Source organism: Lipotes vexillifer, unplaced genomic scaffold (assembly GCF_000442215.2).
Source record: "Lipotes vexillifer unplaced genomic scaffold, Lipotes_vexillifer_v1.1 scaffold459, whole genome shotgun sequence".
Taxonomy (NCBI): domain Eukaryota; kingdom Metazoa; phylum Chordata; class Mammalia; order Artiodactyla; family Lipotidae; genus Lipotes; species Lipotes vexillifer.
In genome coordinates, this window is record NW_006769874.1 from 1,277,892 (window position 1) to 1,291,946 (window position 14,055).

The following is a 14,055-nucleotide window of genomic DNA, read 5'->3' on the forward strand; positions in this document are numbered from 1 at the left end:
TCACTTTCAAATGGCAGTTAAGCAAGAAGAAAAAGAAAAAAAAAAAAAAAATCTGTGGGAGAGAGTGGCCGGATGGGCTAAAAGAATAAAGTTTAACGTGAGGGAGGCTATCAACTCATTTCTGTTGCAACAGCGATCTGGCCATGGGAGAGCTATTTCCAGCCTGGGAGAGCACTGCCAGCCCCGCTGCCCATCCTTTCTGGTGGTTCTTTCCCCAGTCGCGCGTCGTTTCCTCTTAAGGACACCACTCTGCTGGTCTCCTCGTTTTTCTGTGTGAAGGGCCTTCTCTCTCAGCCGCCCGGCCTCCCTGAATTCTGGTCCTGGTCTCCTCAACTCAGCAAGAGGGCCATTCTCTGGGTTACCCCCTCTGCTCTGCACCTGGGAACTGCTCCCCTTGAGAGCTGGGGGCTTCGCAGAGCTCAGACCATTGCCCACTTCACTGGTCTCCTGTCGGGGACCATAGTCCTGTGATGTCTGTAAACTGTGATTTAATGCATTTTATAGGCTTTCTTGGTTGTTTAATGCGGTAAGGTGCATTTGGTCTCTGTTAATCCATCATGGCTGGAAGCACAAGTCTTGAGTTTTTTTTTTTTCCGGTACGCAGACCTCTCACTGTTGTGGCCTCTCCCGTTGCGGAGCACAGGCTCCGGACGCGCAGGCTCAGCGGCCATGGCTCACGGGCCCAGCCGCTCCGCGGCATGTGGGATCCTCCCGGACCGGGACACGAACCCGCGTCCCCTGCATCGGCAGGCGGACTCTCAACCACTGCGCCACCAGGGAAGCCCTTGAGTTTTGATTGATACGTTTAATCTGATAATCTGATCGACGTGTCTGCTTCCTCAATATGCTTTTGCAGCACAGAAGCTCTGCATTATGCGTGTTCTGCATACTCTGAAGCACCCATTAGAACCGTACACTTGCAGGCAATTGCAAAAGTGCAGAGGGGAGCCCAGCCTCCCTGCAGTCCCGTGTCCAGAGCAGGGACCGGAGCCGCAGCGAACACTCAGTGTCCAGGCGTCAGGGAAGGAGTGGGTTCAGGCCACCTGATCTGTGATTGGAAAGCAACAGCGGGAGAATCAAAAGATACAAGAAGTATGTTCAGAAAACTCCTTCAGGGTGACCTCTGTGATCTACCGAATCCTTCCCCCAGGTGTTAGTGTTGACTGTGGAGGTGGGGACTGACTTGGCACAGGTAGATGGGTTATGGGACGCTTTTCTCCTTCCTGTCTGAGCCTCCGAGGCCTGCATTTCTGTTTTTCCTCCGTCTTCTTGACCCTTGCTGGGCCACATGGCAAGGGGGGAGCTGAGGGAGAGTGAATGTGCATTTCACAGGAGTATCAGGATTCCAGGGCAGGGATTTTGTCGGGGGTGGGGCTGGGGCTGGATAATAAAGCAGGATGATGAGCACCACCAAGTAAAGAAAGATGAGTGGGTGTGGCAAGAGCAAAGAATCCTTCTTTCCTTCCTGTTTGTTTCAAATGATAGATTTCAGAGTCCTGCGTGCTGAGACTCCAGCTCCATCCTTTCTTAGTCTCCTGGTGAATTTCTCGAGCCTGGACCCCGTGTCACCCCTCTTGGCATTCCCAGCATGTCACATGCTCCATCAAGGTTGTTTGGAGTGTAGTCAGGCTGACCCGGCCAGGCTGGTCACACCGTTTCACAGACATGCAGCGCTCAGTGTTCCTTTTCAGCCAGAGCCGGTCACCTGCAGGTGACATGTTCTCCAAGGACCCAGAGTGGGCCTGTCCACAGAGCCTTCCCTAACCATGCCAACCTGAACCTTCCTTCCCAAACTCTGGTTTCTGAGGATTATGATGTGTTTGCCCCAGCAGATTAGTGGTTGTTAGCTAGACTGTCCATTGGACATATCTGTGGCTTTTAAGGATCGTATATATAAAACCATAACTATATACCCAGCCTTTAATATTATATATAATATTTTCAGGCTATAGGACTCCTAGCAACATCTACATTTCTACGAGTTTTGTTCAGTGGAATCTTGTGAATGTAGTTAATTTGAATTTTGCAGGAGATGTTTCTGCAGATCAGATCTGTGGTTTTGCTGATATCACCCTTCTTTATGCTCTAGATCAGGGATGGGCAAATCACAGCCCATGGCACCATGTCTGGTCCGCCCACTCATTTGTGTAGCTGTCTGTAGCTGCTTTCACACTGCACCCGCAGATTTGAGTAGCTGTGTCAGAGACTACAGGACCTGAAGATCCTAAAATATTTACCATCTGGCCTTTTACAGAAAGAGGTTGCTGACACCAGCTCTAAATGAATATTTCTGTGTAAAATAGTGTGCTGTGCACTCTTTGTGTTGAAATGGGAAGAAATCTATTTCCTTAATTCTCTGGCTGTCTGAGAATACTTAACTGTAATGCGTTTTGCTTTCTTTCCTCCTTAGACTCACTTCTCTCCTATTCTCTCTGCTGTGAGCCAGAGGAGTTGAAAGTCCACTCCCCTAATAGTCCAGACCCGGACTCTCTGCCCAGATCAAGCACCACCATGAGAGAGGTGAGCATCTTTTTTATTTTGGTTGGGAGTATAATTTCGGTCGATCGTGCTCCTTGAAAATGACACTACTGCTAACTCTATCTTTGTTCACCTTCCAGGAACCCATGAATTCCACCTACATCTACGATGCAAATGAGGATTATTTTGGGTTGGCTAATAGTTCAGATTACTTACTCGATGTTGATAGCTTTCTGTGTTCCTTGCAGGAGGTCAGAAAGTTCTCTGGGCTATTTGTGCCACTCGCTTACTCCTTGATATGTGTCTCTGGCCTCCTGGGCAATATTTTGGTGGTGGTCACCTTTGCTTTTTATAAGAAAGCCAAGTCTATGACAGACGTTTATCTCTTGAACATGGCCATCGCAGATATTCTCTTCGTCCTTACCCTCCCGTTCTGGGCCGTCAACCACGCTACTGGCGAGTGGATTTTCAGCAACGTCATGTGCAAACTGACCCGGGGCATCTACGCCATCAACTTTAACTGTGGGATGCTGCTCCTGACCTGTATCAGCCTGGACCGCTATATCGCCATCGTGCAGGCCACCAAGTCCTTCCAGCTCCGGTCCAGAGCCTTGGCCCACCACAGGATGATCTGTTTGGTCGTGTGGGTGGTGTCGATCTTCATCTCCAGCTCGACCTTCATGTTCAACCAGAAATACAAGCTGCAAGGCAGCGACGTCTGCGAGCCCAGGTACCACACCGTCTCCGAGCCAATCCGGTGGAAGCTGCTGATGCTGGGACTGCAGCTCCTGTTCGGCTTCTTCATCCCGCTGGTGTTTATGATATTTTGCTACATGTTTATTGTCAAGACCTTAATTCAAGCTCAGAATTCCAAAAGGCACAGAGCCATCCGCGTGATCATAGCCGTGGTCCTCGTCTTTCTGGCCTGCCAGATCCCACATAACATGGTGCTGCTCGTGACCGCCGTCAACCTGGGCAGGACGGACCGCTCGTGCAGCAGCGAGAGGCTGCTGGGCTACACCAGGAACGTCACCGAGGTCCTGGCTTTCCTGCACTGCTGCCTCAACCCGGTGCTCTATGCCTTCGTCGGTCAGAAGTTTAGAAGCTACTTCCTGAAGATCGCGAAGGACCTGTGGTGCGTGAAGAGGAGGCAGAAGTCGCCGGGCTTCTCGTGCTCCCGGCTGCACGCGGACACCCTCACCTCCCGGCAGAACAGCGAGACCGCGGACAGCGACGGCCAGTCCTCCTTCACCGTGTGACGCCCCCCAGGCTCGGCGCGGATGGGCCGGCGGACGGGACAAAAACGCACGGGGCGTGTGGACATGAAGCCAAAGCGAGCGGGGTCTTTCCTCCAAGATCAGGGCTGCACGCGCTCGGGGTGCTATAGCAGGCACCGACGGGCAGCATCCCCCAAACTCACTTGACGGGGATGCTCTGTGCCCCCGTCCCCGATGGCTGGCATTCTGCAAAACAGGCTTTGGGAAATGCTGAATGAAAATGAATTGCTGACAAACGTGAACACTTTCAGGAATATTCATGAAGCAGCCCTAGACCACAATTTCTTCTGGTCATCGCAAAACATCCCATGGCTTAAAAAACCAAAACTGATGGGCTTCCCTGGTGGCGCAGTGGTTGAGAGTCCGCCTGCCGACGCAGGGGACACGGGTTCGTGCCCCGGTCCGGGAGGATCCCGCGTGCCGCGGAGCGGCTGGGCCCGTGAGCCACGGCCGCTGAGCCTGCGCGTCCGGAGCCTGTGCTCCGCAACGGGAGAGGCCACAGCAGTGAGAGGCCCGCGTACCGCAAAAAACAAAACAAACAAACAGAAAACAAAAATGGAAAAAAACAAACGAAAGCCCTCCTGTAACTCATTTTAGGCAGAAGGTTAAACGTTTTTCCGTCGCGATGGTTACTGTTGGTATCATAATAGCAAAATGGGCTGGCTGAGCTTTATCTCATTTCCCTGTGAAAAAGTGTGAGCTTTTTCTCATTTCTCAAGCATGAGCTCATAAAAAAGCAGAAGAGAAACAAGCTCAGAGACAGAAGAGGTGGCTGCATAAGTAGTAGTGACACTTGTCACGGTGGATAAGGCAGTTGAGGTCGTGACAGGCCGTCAGGAAGTGTAGGTTTGCTTCATTTCCCTCTGTGACTGGAAATTCTCCTCTAAAAATCCATCAGGCTGCATGCGTTTAGCATACAGAAGGGGCTTAATAATTCTTGGTTTAACAGAACACAGTAAAATTGGAGCTCATAGCGTAGTTTAAAGAGTTAGTCGTTTAAATGTGTTTTTTTTTTTTTTTTTTTTTTTATAAATAGAGTTACTTCTGCTCTGACGTGTATCCTTACCTGTATCTCTGACTGTTTCTTTTGGTTAAATTCTTAGAAAGAGAGTTGTTGGATCAAAAGGGTATAGACATTTTGAAGACTTTTCTTACAGAAGCTTGGCTTAATCTGATAGGAGAATAACCACATTTTGTTTTATTTTGTATTCATTTGATTTACAGGTGAGGTTTCCTGGCTGTTTGTATTCATTTGGCTCCTTGGTTAATTACACCGTGTGTCCATCCTTCTGTAGTGAGAGTTTGTAAGGGTTGTGTCATATCCTGTCAGATCCGTATGTCTGACTTGCTATTCCTGTGTGTCATGGGGTGTTGAAAGACTCCAGTTATTTTCATGTGATGGTCCACACAACACTTAAATAAATGACTCATGATAGTTTGCTTTCAAAAAAAATAAATAAATAAATAGAGTACTTTTTTAAAAAGAACCAGGAAACTTTACTGAGACAACAATGAAAGAACTTTTGTTCATTTCCATCATGGAGTTGAAGAAAGATGTGTGTGGAGGGGACTCTGGCTGTGACGAGCTTCAAAGTAGCTTCTCAGAGAGCTTGGATCACGTTGGCTTCTGCTGCAGTAAAGTGGTTTTACCTAAAGTCTGAACTTAACTATGGAATCAGTTTTCAACAAATCTCTTTGACTGCGTCAAAAGTTCATAGAACTCAAGTTCTGAAAGTGCTTTGTAAATATATGAACCTAAGTGGAAAAGCATCAACCCATCTTACAAAAACACAAACACGGGAATTCCCTGGCTGTCCAGTGGTTAGCACTCTGTGCTTTCACTGCTGAGGGCCCAGATTCGATCCCTGGTCGGGGAACTAAGATCCCACAAGCCTTGAGGCGTGGCCAAACAAAACAAAACAAAACAAAACAAGCAAACAAAAAACCCCACCAATGCTTATTAGAAAAGTCCTGACATGAGCTGCAAAGATACTGATGTGTATTTAATGTGTTATCTGAAATTTTCTCTTGTTCTTACAAGCTTCAGCTACATCTCTACATGAAACTCAACATGATCTCTTAAGATCCAAAGCCTGTATTTTTAACACATGGTTTTGGCTTTTTGCAAAATAAAACTGTTCCGTGGGTGAGGTAGAAATTGTCTTTCAGTCTCAGCGCTCCGACTGGGAGACGCTGGTGTTCAGGAGTCCCATGTCCTTCAAACCCGTTAGCGTGTGACTTCAGAAATCAAAGCAGAGGAGGCGTTACTCAGATGCTTCTTTCGGTTTGACCAGAGCACTGATGAGATGCGTGAGAGCGTGTTTCAAAACCGGCACAGAAACATCATGCTGACTCGGCGAAGCTGGAATCAAGGTCTTCTGCATCTCAGTCTCCAGAGGAGTGAAACTTGCTTCTTTATGCAATAACCCTTTTCAGATTTCAGCCATAATGAATAAAGGTGTTTCTAAAATATGCTACACATCTTATTTCATTAAATGGCATGCTATTTTCGTGCTGCCTTGGGCATCAGAACAGGTGCATTAACAGCCGTTTGGCGCTGCAGAGGCCGACGCCCCCGGGGACCCGGGGCTACCGGGGTCTCTGCTCCTACATTAAAGGGCTCCGGACTGTTCTTTAACGGTTCCCGGGTCTCCTTTTCATCTATTTCTCGTATCTTCTCTCACTGTCAGCCTCTGACTGGACCTTAAGTGTGTGCCTTTCGTCCCTCCTCTGACTCTTTGCAAACATTGTTCCACTGTGTTTGGGGATCATCTGTCTACACTTGTCAGGACTGTGTATGAATAGGGACAGTGGGTTCGTGCCCGCCAGGCTGTTATTAATACATTAATCATATGCACATGTGTAATTTATTGCATATGCATGTGTGTGTGTTTATGTATAATCACATCTATGTGCTGACCAGGGGATAATTTTTCTTGGTTCCTGTTACAAAGTAGTTGAGACGCGGTCTCGGTCAATTATTTCTGGATAACTGAGATTTTACTATATGTATATCTCAGCGAAGGTGAAAAATTCAGGCACGGAGGTATTATCTTGCAAATTGTATATTGATTTGCTTCTGAGGACAGATAGCCTAGCTTTTAAGTGAAGCCAGGAAAGCACAATATTTTTGAATCCTTTTAAGATTTCTGATAGTGTGTGCAAATTCCAGGGTTCGGGAGGTATGAGGACACAGAATGTGGTCTAAATGAATACAGTGTGTATGCTTAGAGCCTACTGGTGTATCACTTTGGGAGGGCTGCCGTAACCAAATATCACAGACCAGGCTGCTCAAACAACTGACGTTTCTATCTCCCCGTCTGGTCTGAGATCCAGGTATGGGCAGGGCTGGTTTCGCCCCAGCCCTCTCCCCGTGGCTTGCAGATAGCCGTCTTCTCCCTGTGTCCTCACACAGTCGTCCCTCTGTTGGGGGAGTGTGTGTGTCCTGACCTCCCCTTCTTACAGGGACACCAGTCACATGGGATTAGGGCTCACCCTGATGGTATCGTTTTAACTTAACAACGCTTTAAGGCCCTCTCTCCAAATACAGTCCCGTTCTGAGGAATAGGGGTCAGGGCACCAACGTGTTAATTTGGGGGGACACAAGTCCAACTAGCCCATAACAACTAGGTTTCTAAAGGCAGAGCAGCTTTTCATATTCGAGTTAATTTCAAACACGTGAGAATTCATTTCCGGGTGGTGTCCCCCTTTCTGGTGAGGTGGGTTCCAGGTAGCCATTCCCAGTTCAGGTTTTCAGTTTTCAGGTGCATATCCCCATAAAATGAGGATGACAACGGACCTGTGGTGCTGGTCAGCCACACCTGCCTGTTCAGCCCGCACAGTAACTGAGCGCTGACGCTCCCACAGCAGATGGCCCTCCTCTGAGGATCTCTACTGGCCAGTCTGCTGCCCTCCATGCCCCTTGGGGGAGGGGGGCTTCTCCTGCCCCCCCTGCTTCACCCTCCAGCTCTTCAGTGCAGTGGGAATTTCCCCAAACTTGGGCCACTTCTGTACTTGATGTCGAGAGCACCCTCTTCTCTTGGGGGCCTCAAGGTGGTGGGCAGCAGCTGTGGCCTCAGAAGGCAGCTGTGACGGTGTCGGGGGGTGGGGTGGGACCCCCTTCGCCCACCCATTTGTATGAACAGGGCACTCCTGGCTCGAGACTTCAGAGGCCTCTGTTATCTCATCCGATTCCTAGAGCAGCCCGTATCCTCCCTCACAACTGCGGGAAGACCGTTCGAATCGCTGCAGCCCTCACCGAGTTCAGGTCCTCGGTTGTGGAGCTCACTGCCCTGTGGGAGCCAGAGGTACATATGCTGTCTTTTTGCTCAGGGACTTTACACGCGGGGAGGCTGTGGAACCAGAGCTCAGAACGAGCAGCCGTGACTTATTTTCACATTTTATGATTCAGTATGTACACCCGCCACACTCACTGCAAATTGCCAGATTGCTTTCTTACGTTCTTGCTTGAGTTGCATTTGCTAATATACTAATTTTCCTGATGTTTTATTTAGGAAAATCTACGAGAGAGCTAGCAGTAGGAGCTGTATCTTTTCTAATCCCTTGGTTTATTTCTCTCTTGTATTAGAGTCCAGGTAGACAATCCAGGACACTAGCAGGATGCTGTTGTCCTCAACTTCAGTCTGTCTTCATGGTGCAAGGGGGCTGCTGTAACTCCCTCTTTCACATTTTCACCCCAGGCAACAGAAAGAGGAAAAGGGGGAGGCAGGTGGCCTTTCCTTTAAGGGCACAATCTGAAAGTTGTGGGAATCACTTCTCCCAACCTATTGGCCTCAACTTAGTCATGTGGTTACAACAAGGTGAAAGAAAGTTGGAGAAATGTCTCCCGCTGGGCGGCTACGTGTCCACACACGTGTAATAACAGTGAATACACCACAGTTCTGTCACCATGGACTGTTACTCTGTGGGAGGGGAGGGGAGACGGTGGGAAAATGAACTTCAAGGGAAGGAAGGGCAGCTGTACCACTCACTTCAAAAAAAAGAGCAAAGGTTGCAAATTTTAAAGAAACGTTCAAGTTGCAGTAGAAAGAACAGAGCACAAGAAGTGGGGATGGTCTTGGCCAGGGTCTCTGAGAATAGGGGTCGGTCCAGCCCCCTCCGCCCAGGAGTGGCCTCCCTCCCCACCTTTGTGATAACCTGGTCAGTCTGAATTGCCCAAGTACCGTGTTTGGAATCAGGGTTAATATTTTAATGAGAAAGTTTTATTTCTCCGCCTCATTTTGAAAGATTAACTGGCTCCTTGAATTTAAGAATTTGAATTTACAAAGGACACCTGGGGGTCCTTTTTCTGAGCTGAGCATGTAGGCGATGACCCAGCACATCTCTCCACGCTAGTAGTGAACAAGCGCATCTATGAGACGCTGTAAAGGAGTCCTTACAAGGGTCCTTCACCGGAGATGCGCTGCCCACTGGCCTCCTGGACGGGGTGCTGCCGCCACCTGCTGGACGCAGGCTGCGGTCATAGGGGCTCCAGGTGAGATGTCCCTGCATCTGGTCTGCCGGTGTGAGTGATGGGCGAGGAGGGGTGGCCGCACTGGAGACCCCCCATCAAAGGCTGCTGACAGCCTCGCCTTTGGGGAAAGCCTTCCCAACGAGCTGTCCTCGGTCACCTGCAGATCTGAATTCTAAGGTCAGGTCTCTGCCACCACGCAGAGACCCTCCACTGACCCACCAGATCTGGGGAGCAGGGGCTGCGGGGTGGCAGTTCTGGAGACGTTCATGACCTTGGTGGCCATCTCCTCAGACCCAGGGGCCACCTGTCTCTCAGCAGCATCTCCAAACGTGTCCTGGCTGGGGGCGTTCTCTCCCGGGGCTCATCCTCTCTGCTGCGGTGGGGGCCCCTCCTGCTCTACCCGCCCCCGCGACGCGGAGCTGCTCCGACTGGACTCTCTCCCTCCCCCCGTGCCCCCCACCCAGGCCACCTCCCACCCCTGGATTTCCGGAGAACCGCACCCCACCCCCCGCCACATGCTGATGACAAGTCTGGAACTTTCCCTAAGGTTCTGGGCTCGCAGGCAGACCTGTCTCTTGGATGTGCCCGCCAGATACCTCCACCGGGCCTCGAATTCCACACTGAACTTGACGAGTGCTCCGTCTTTCCCAGAGAGCTGATTTGCCCTGTCTTTCTCTTTTTGATTACTGTTGCCTCTGCGCACTGTGTTTACCAAGCCCACTCCCTGGAGAGCCCCCGTTCCAGGCTGTCCCCAGGCCCGCCAGCTCTGTCTCCCAGCACATCTCTGCATAGCGGGGCCCACTGCCCCTCATCCCACCACATCTTCTTTCACACAGACCATTGCAGTAGCACGATGGCCTGTCTTCTCACCCTCCTTTCTGCCTTCACACTGCAGCCTGAGTGGATTTGTAAACCCAAAGTGCATCCTCTCAGTTCCCTGCTTAACCCCTTTCAGTCGCTGACTTTGCAGTTAGAAGACAATCCTGACTGCCCCCTGCTAGGCCTGACATCCTGGGCCCCATTGCCCCCTACCCACCTCAGGCCCCTCTCACGCCCAGGGTCCCAGCCAGAGCTTGGCCCCCTTCCTCCCAAGGCCATGCCTTCCCTCCTTGGCACTGTCCTCTCCGCCTGGACGCTCCTCTTTGGGCACGGATCACGCTTGCTCATCCCGCCAGGCTTCCTTGGAAGGTGCCCTTCTTGGTGAGGCCTTCCTGACGTCTCTCCCTGACCCGGGTGGGTCCCCACGCTGTCTTGTAACTCTGCATCGTCTTGGTGGCCTCCTAGCCTCTCACACATTCCTTCCTCCGTTTGTTCTATGTATTTCACTTCTTAGAGTCTGTATCCAACTCTAGACGAGCCGGCGTTAGGGCAGGATCGTGTCTGTCTCACCAGTGACGGCCAGTGTCTATAGTATATGGTTCCACACCCAAAGCGTGTTTGTCTAATTAACACACAGAGGAAGACACAGTCCTTAACACTTTCATACTCAAGTACCTTTTCTGCCCGACTCTCCCTGACCTCTGAGGCTGGGCTGCAGCTCTGATTCCACTGCGCTGTGTAAAAATCACACATTCTTCTGTTCAAACGGCAGAAGGTCCCCAGGGGCGGCCCTGTGGTCAGGGGGCCATTTTTTCAAGTCCGCACCCTCTGCCTAGAAAGCCTGGCCTGTCGTTGGCACTTGGTTCCTAGCTTTGCTCTCCATAAATACTTTGGTCCCACCTGAAATGCCAGCATTGCTGTTCCGATTTGTCTGGGCAAGAGGGTGCAAGTCGCAGGCCCCGTGGGACCCAGGCTGAGTGTGGAGGTGGGACAGCAGACCCAGAAGAGCAGACGCAGAGCCCGCTGTGTGGGAATTATGACGACCCTCCTGTTAAGTCAGAGCTGGGCTTCCTGCACCCTCACCTGGTGACTTTCATACCCTGTGCGCCCACCCTCGGGGCTGAAGGAATCTGTCGATGTCTCACAGCTGAGGAAGAGACACCAGCCGGACACTTGCCAGGAACTTCGGCCCCGAGGTCTCTCCAGGCTGGTGATGGCCACCATGGCTACCAAGCAGCTGGGCAGGACCAGGAGGGGAGCATCCGCCTGTCACCAGCGCCCAGGAAGCCCCTTCCCACCTGCACTCAAGCTGCTGTCCAGTGTGAAAGGGCAGAGAGCCTGTGAGTCCTCTGGTCAGAATCCACTGGACGCCCCTTCCATCACTTGCCCACTGAGGACGCAGAGTCCCTTTGTCTGCCTCTCTGCTGGTGCATCTGTTCACTTTTCTCAGTCTCCTCCCATCACACACCCCCCCACACCCCTTAAATGTCAGGTTGGGAATTTAATTTTCAAGTATTGCCACTGCTAAGTTACCATGGTCTCTAGGTAACTATGGTAACTTTCCAGGTAATTTTGCTACCTCGTTTTTATTGTTTTCTTCCTTTATCTTAACAGTGTTTACCTTTGTACTGGCAAAAGTAATAGCCAATGCATTTTTCTAGGCAGCCAGCTCTTCAGATTTTAGGACGCTGGTGTTGGGAATCAAACTAAATGTTTTAGCCATAAATTAAAGCTGTAAATGCTTTTAATGTGTTGTGGGTAAAATAATACAATCACAGGAGAGTCCCAGGCTTGTTAATAAGAATAACAGGCTTGTTATTATGCAGCTGGACTGGAGTCTTACATAATAGAAGTATGATTGCATCAGAATTCTGGTAAAAATGAGAAAAGTGAGTCATTAAAGGCTTCAGGAACTGCTCCCGCTCGACGTTGAAATTCACATTTAGAAACAAAAACAGTGCATCGGAGTCTCCCCCTAGCCAGAGCTCGTGGCTGCCTGGAGGAATTATTTCCCTGAAACACATTTATTTTCTCTAGAATGGCCAGTTTCCTGTTCAGGATTAAAGAAGGTTTCTTTTGCCTGTAGTTTTAATTTGGGGATAATTGCTATTATGAAATATACCTTTGTTGAGTTTTAACTGACAAAAACTTGTAGTTCAGGACCGGTGATTGCATTTCATACAGGTGCTGGATGGGGTTAGGATTTTGTGAGACCTGGCTGCTTTTTTCTCGCTAAATGAAAAAAGGTGTCATACGAATGTATAGATAACAGAGCAGTTTGAGCTTTTGTCCAGGGGTCAGAAACAAACCTACCTTCTGCGCTGAACATTCATGTTTAACAGGGCTGTACAAACATACAGCCGGATCCGATATAGGCTGAACCTAACCAAGAACCATTCAGTTTCATGTTGAACAGAAACCAAATGCATGAGCTCTGGGGTCTCTGGACTGTCGCCAGCGCAGGCACAAGAAGATTGTAGAGAAAAGCTGGAGGCAGGGGTCTGAAGTGTGTCGGGGGAGAAACGAGGGCGTCAAAGGACAGGAGGACACTCTGGATGAGAAGCGGACAGAGGCCCAGGTGAAGCCTGAAATTAAGAGCGTGAAGAGATGTGAGTGAGAGAGACTGGGGGTGATGGAAACAGAAATAAAGCGATAAATGCAAATCTTTTGAAGATCTGCACTGGCAGCCACCACTGAAATCGCTGCCTCTGCTAAATGGGAAGGCAGACAGCAAGAGTGGAGGACAGCTCTGCTTCCTGAGGAACAGAGCAGGTAGCAGACACAGGTGTGTGCACAGGTCCAGGGATTTTTTAAAGGAATTGACTCCGACGTCTGTGAGGGTGACAAGGCTGAAGCTCACAGGGCTGCAAGCTCCGGCGGGTTTCTGTGTTTGGTCTGGGGGCAGAATTCCTCCTTCTCTGGGAAACCTCGGGGCTCTGTCTCTAAGGCCTTCTCCTGATTGGACGAGTCCCACCACGTTATGTGGGGGGATCTCCTTTGCTCACGACACTGACCTCGTCCACAGGCACCTTCTCGCAACAACTGGGTTTGTGTCTGATGAGTGGCCGGGCACCACTGTCTGGCCAAGCGGACACAGACAATTAACCATCACACTTACCGAGGAGGGGAAACTGAAAACTGCGTTTGAAACGCAGTGAGGTGTAGATCAGGGTCTACGACGGCGTAAACGCTCGCTGGGACCAGGAAGGACACACACCAGCCGAGACGCAGGGACTGGTAGGTGAAACCCACCCGAGGAGTGGGGCTCCAGCCCCACCAATGCCGGGGGAGTGTGCGCCCAGGGCTGGCGGATCTGCCACTTTTCAAGAAGAGCTGAAAATCTGAACTTTTAAAAAGGTAGAGTCTTGGGGTTTTTTTTTAACTACGTATAATATAAAGCCATTAACAATAACTTGTGAGTCAATCAAAAGCCTTCTGTGGGCTGAACGCAGCCCTTGGGCAGCTGTTGAAGAATTCTGAGATGGAGAATGATTTAACCATCCAGACGCAGCAGCAGACTGGAGAGCTGCCTCCCAGGGCTGTCAGATTGCTGCAGTGATGGCGCAGTGCACAGCCGGGTGACCGGGGCAGCGGTTGTGCAGGTCCCCTGAGGTGTGGGCCCGATACCCCCTCCCTTCCTCGCTCTCTCTCCCCCCGTCCACTGCACACAGATCTGTGTCCTCCCCTCTCTGAATCTCCGTCTGCCAGGGCTGCCTGGGCATCTAGGATCAACAGGAATCCTCTGGAGCACAATCTCCTGCCGTGATCTCCCTTTACAGGACCAAGAAACTGCTGAGGATGTAACGTAAAATGTCACAGAACGAAGACTGTTGTCTGGTCCGTTCAAAGTGGCCCATTGGGCAAACCGTCCCACTTGAATGAAAATGTGGAAAGCAGATCCTGTGCTGCCTGTCAGGGGCTGGACCTCGGATAGAAGCTTCCATCGTGTCCCCTGACAGCCCAGCCTGGGGCCCGGAGCGGCCCTGGGAGGAGGGGCGGGTTTGGGGG

General features: G+C 50.6%; 1 protein-coding gene across 1 annotated transcript; it reads left to right on the plus strand.

Annotated features, from left to right (window-relative positions):
* Window positions 1–2,624: 2,624 nt before the first annotated feature.
* On the plus strand, window positions 2,625–3,737 carry CCR6 (C-C motif chemokine receptor 6). The gene has a single exon (XM_007445917.1). It carries the CDS (start codon window positions 2,625–2,627, stop codon window positions 3,735–3,737), a length of 1,113 nt encoding a protein of 370 aa, XP_007445979.1.
* The last annotated feature ends 10,318 nt before the right edge of the window (window positions 3,738–14,055 follow it).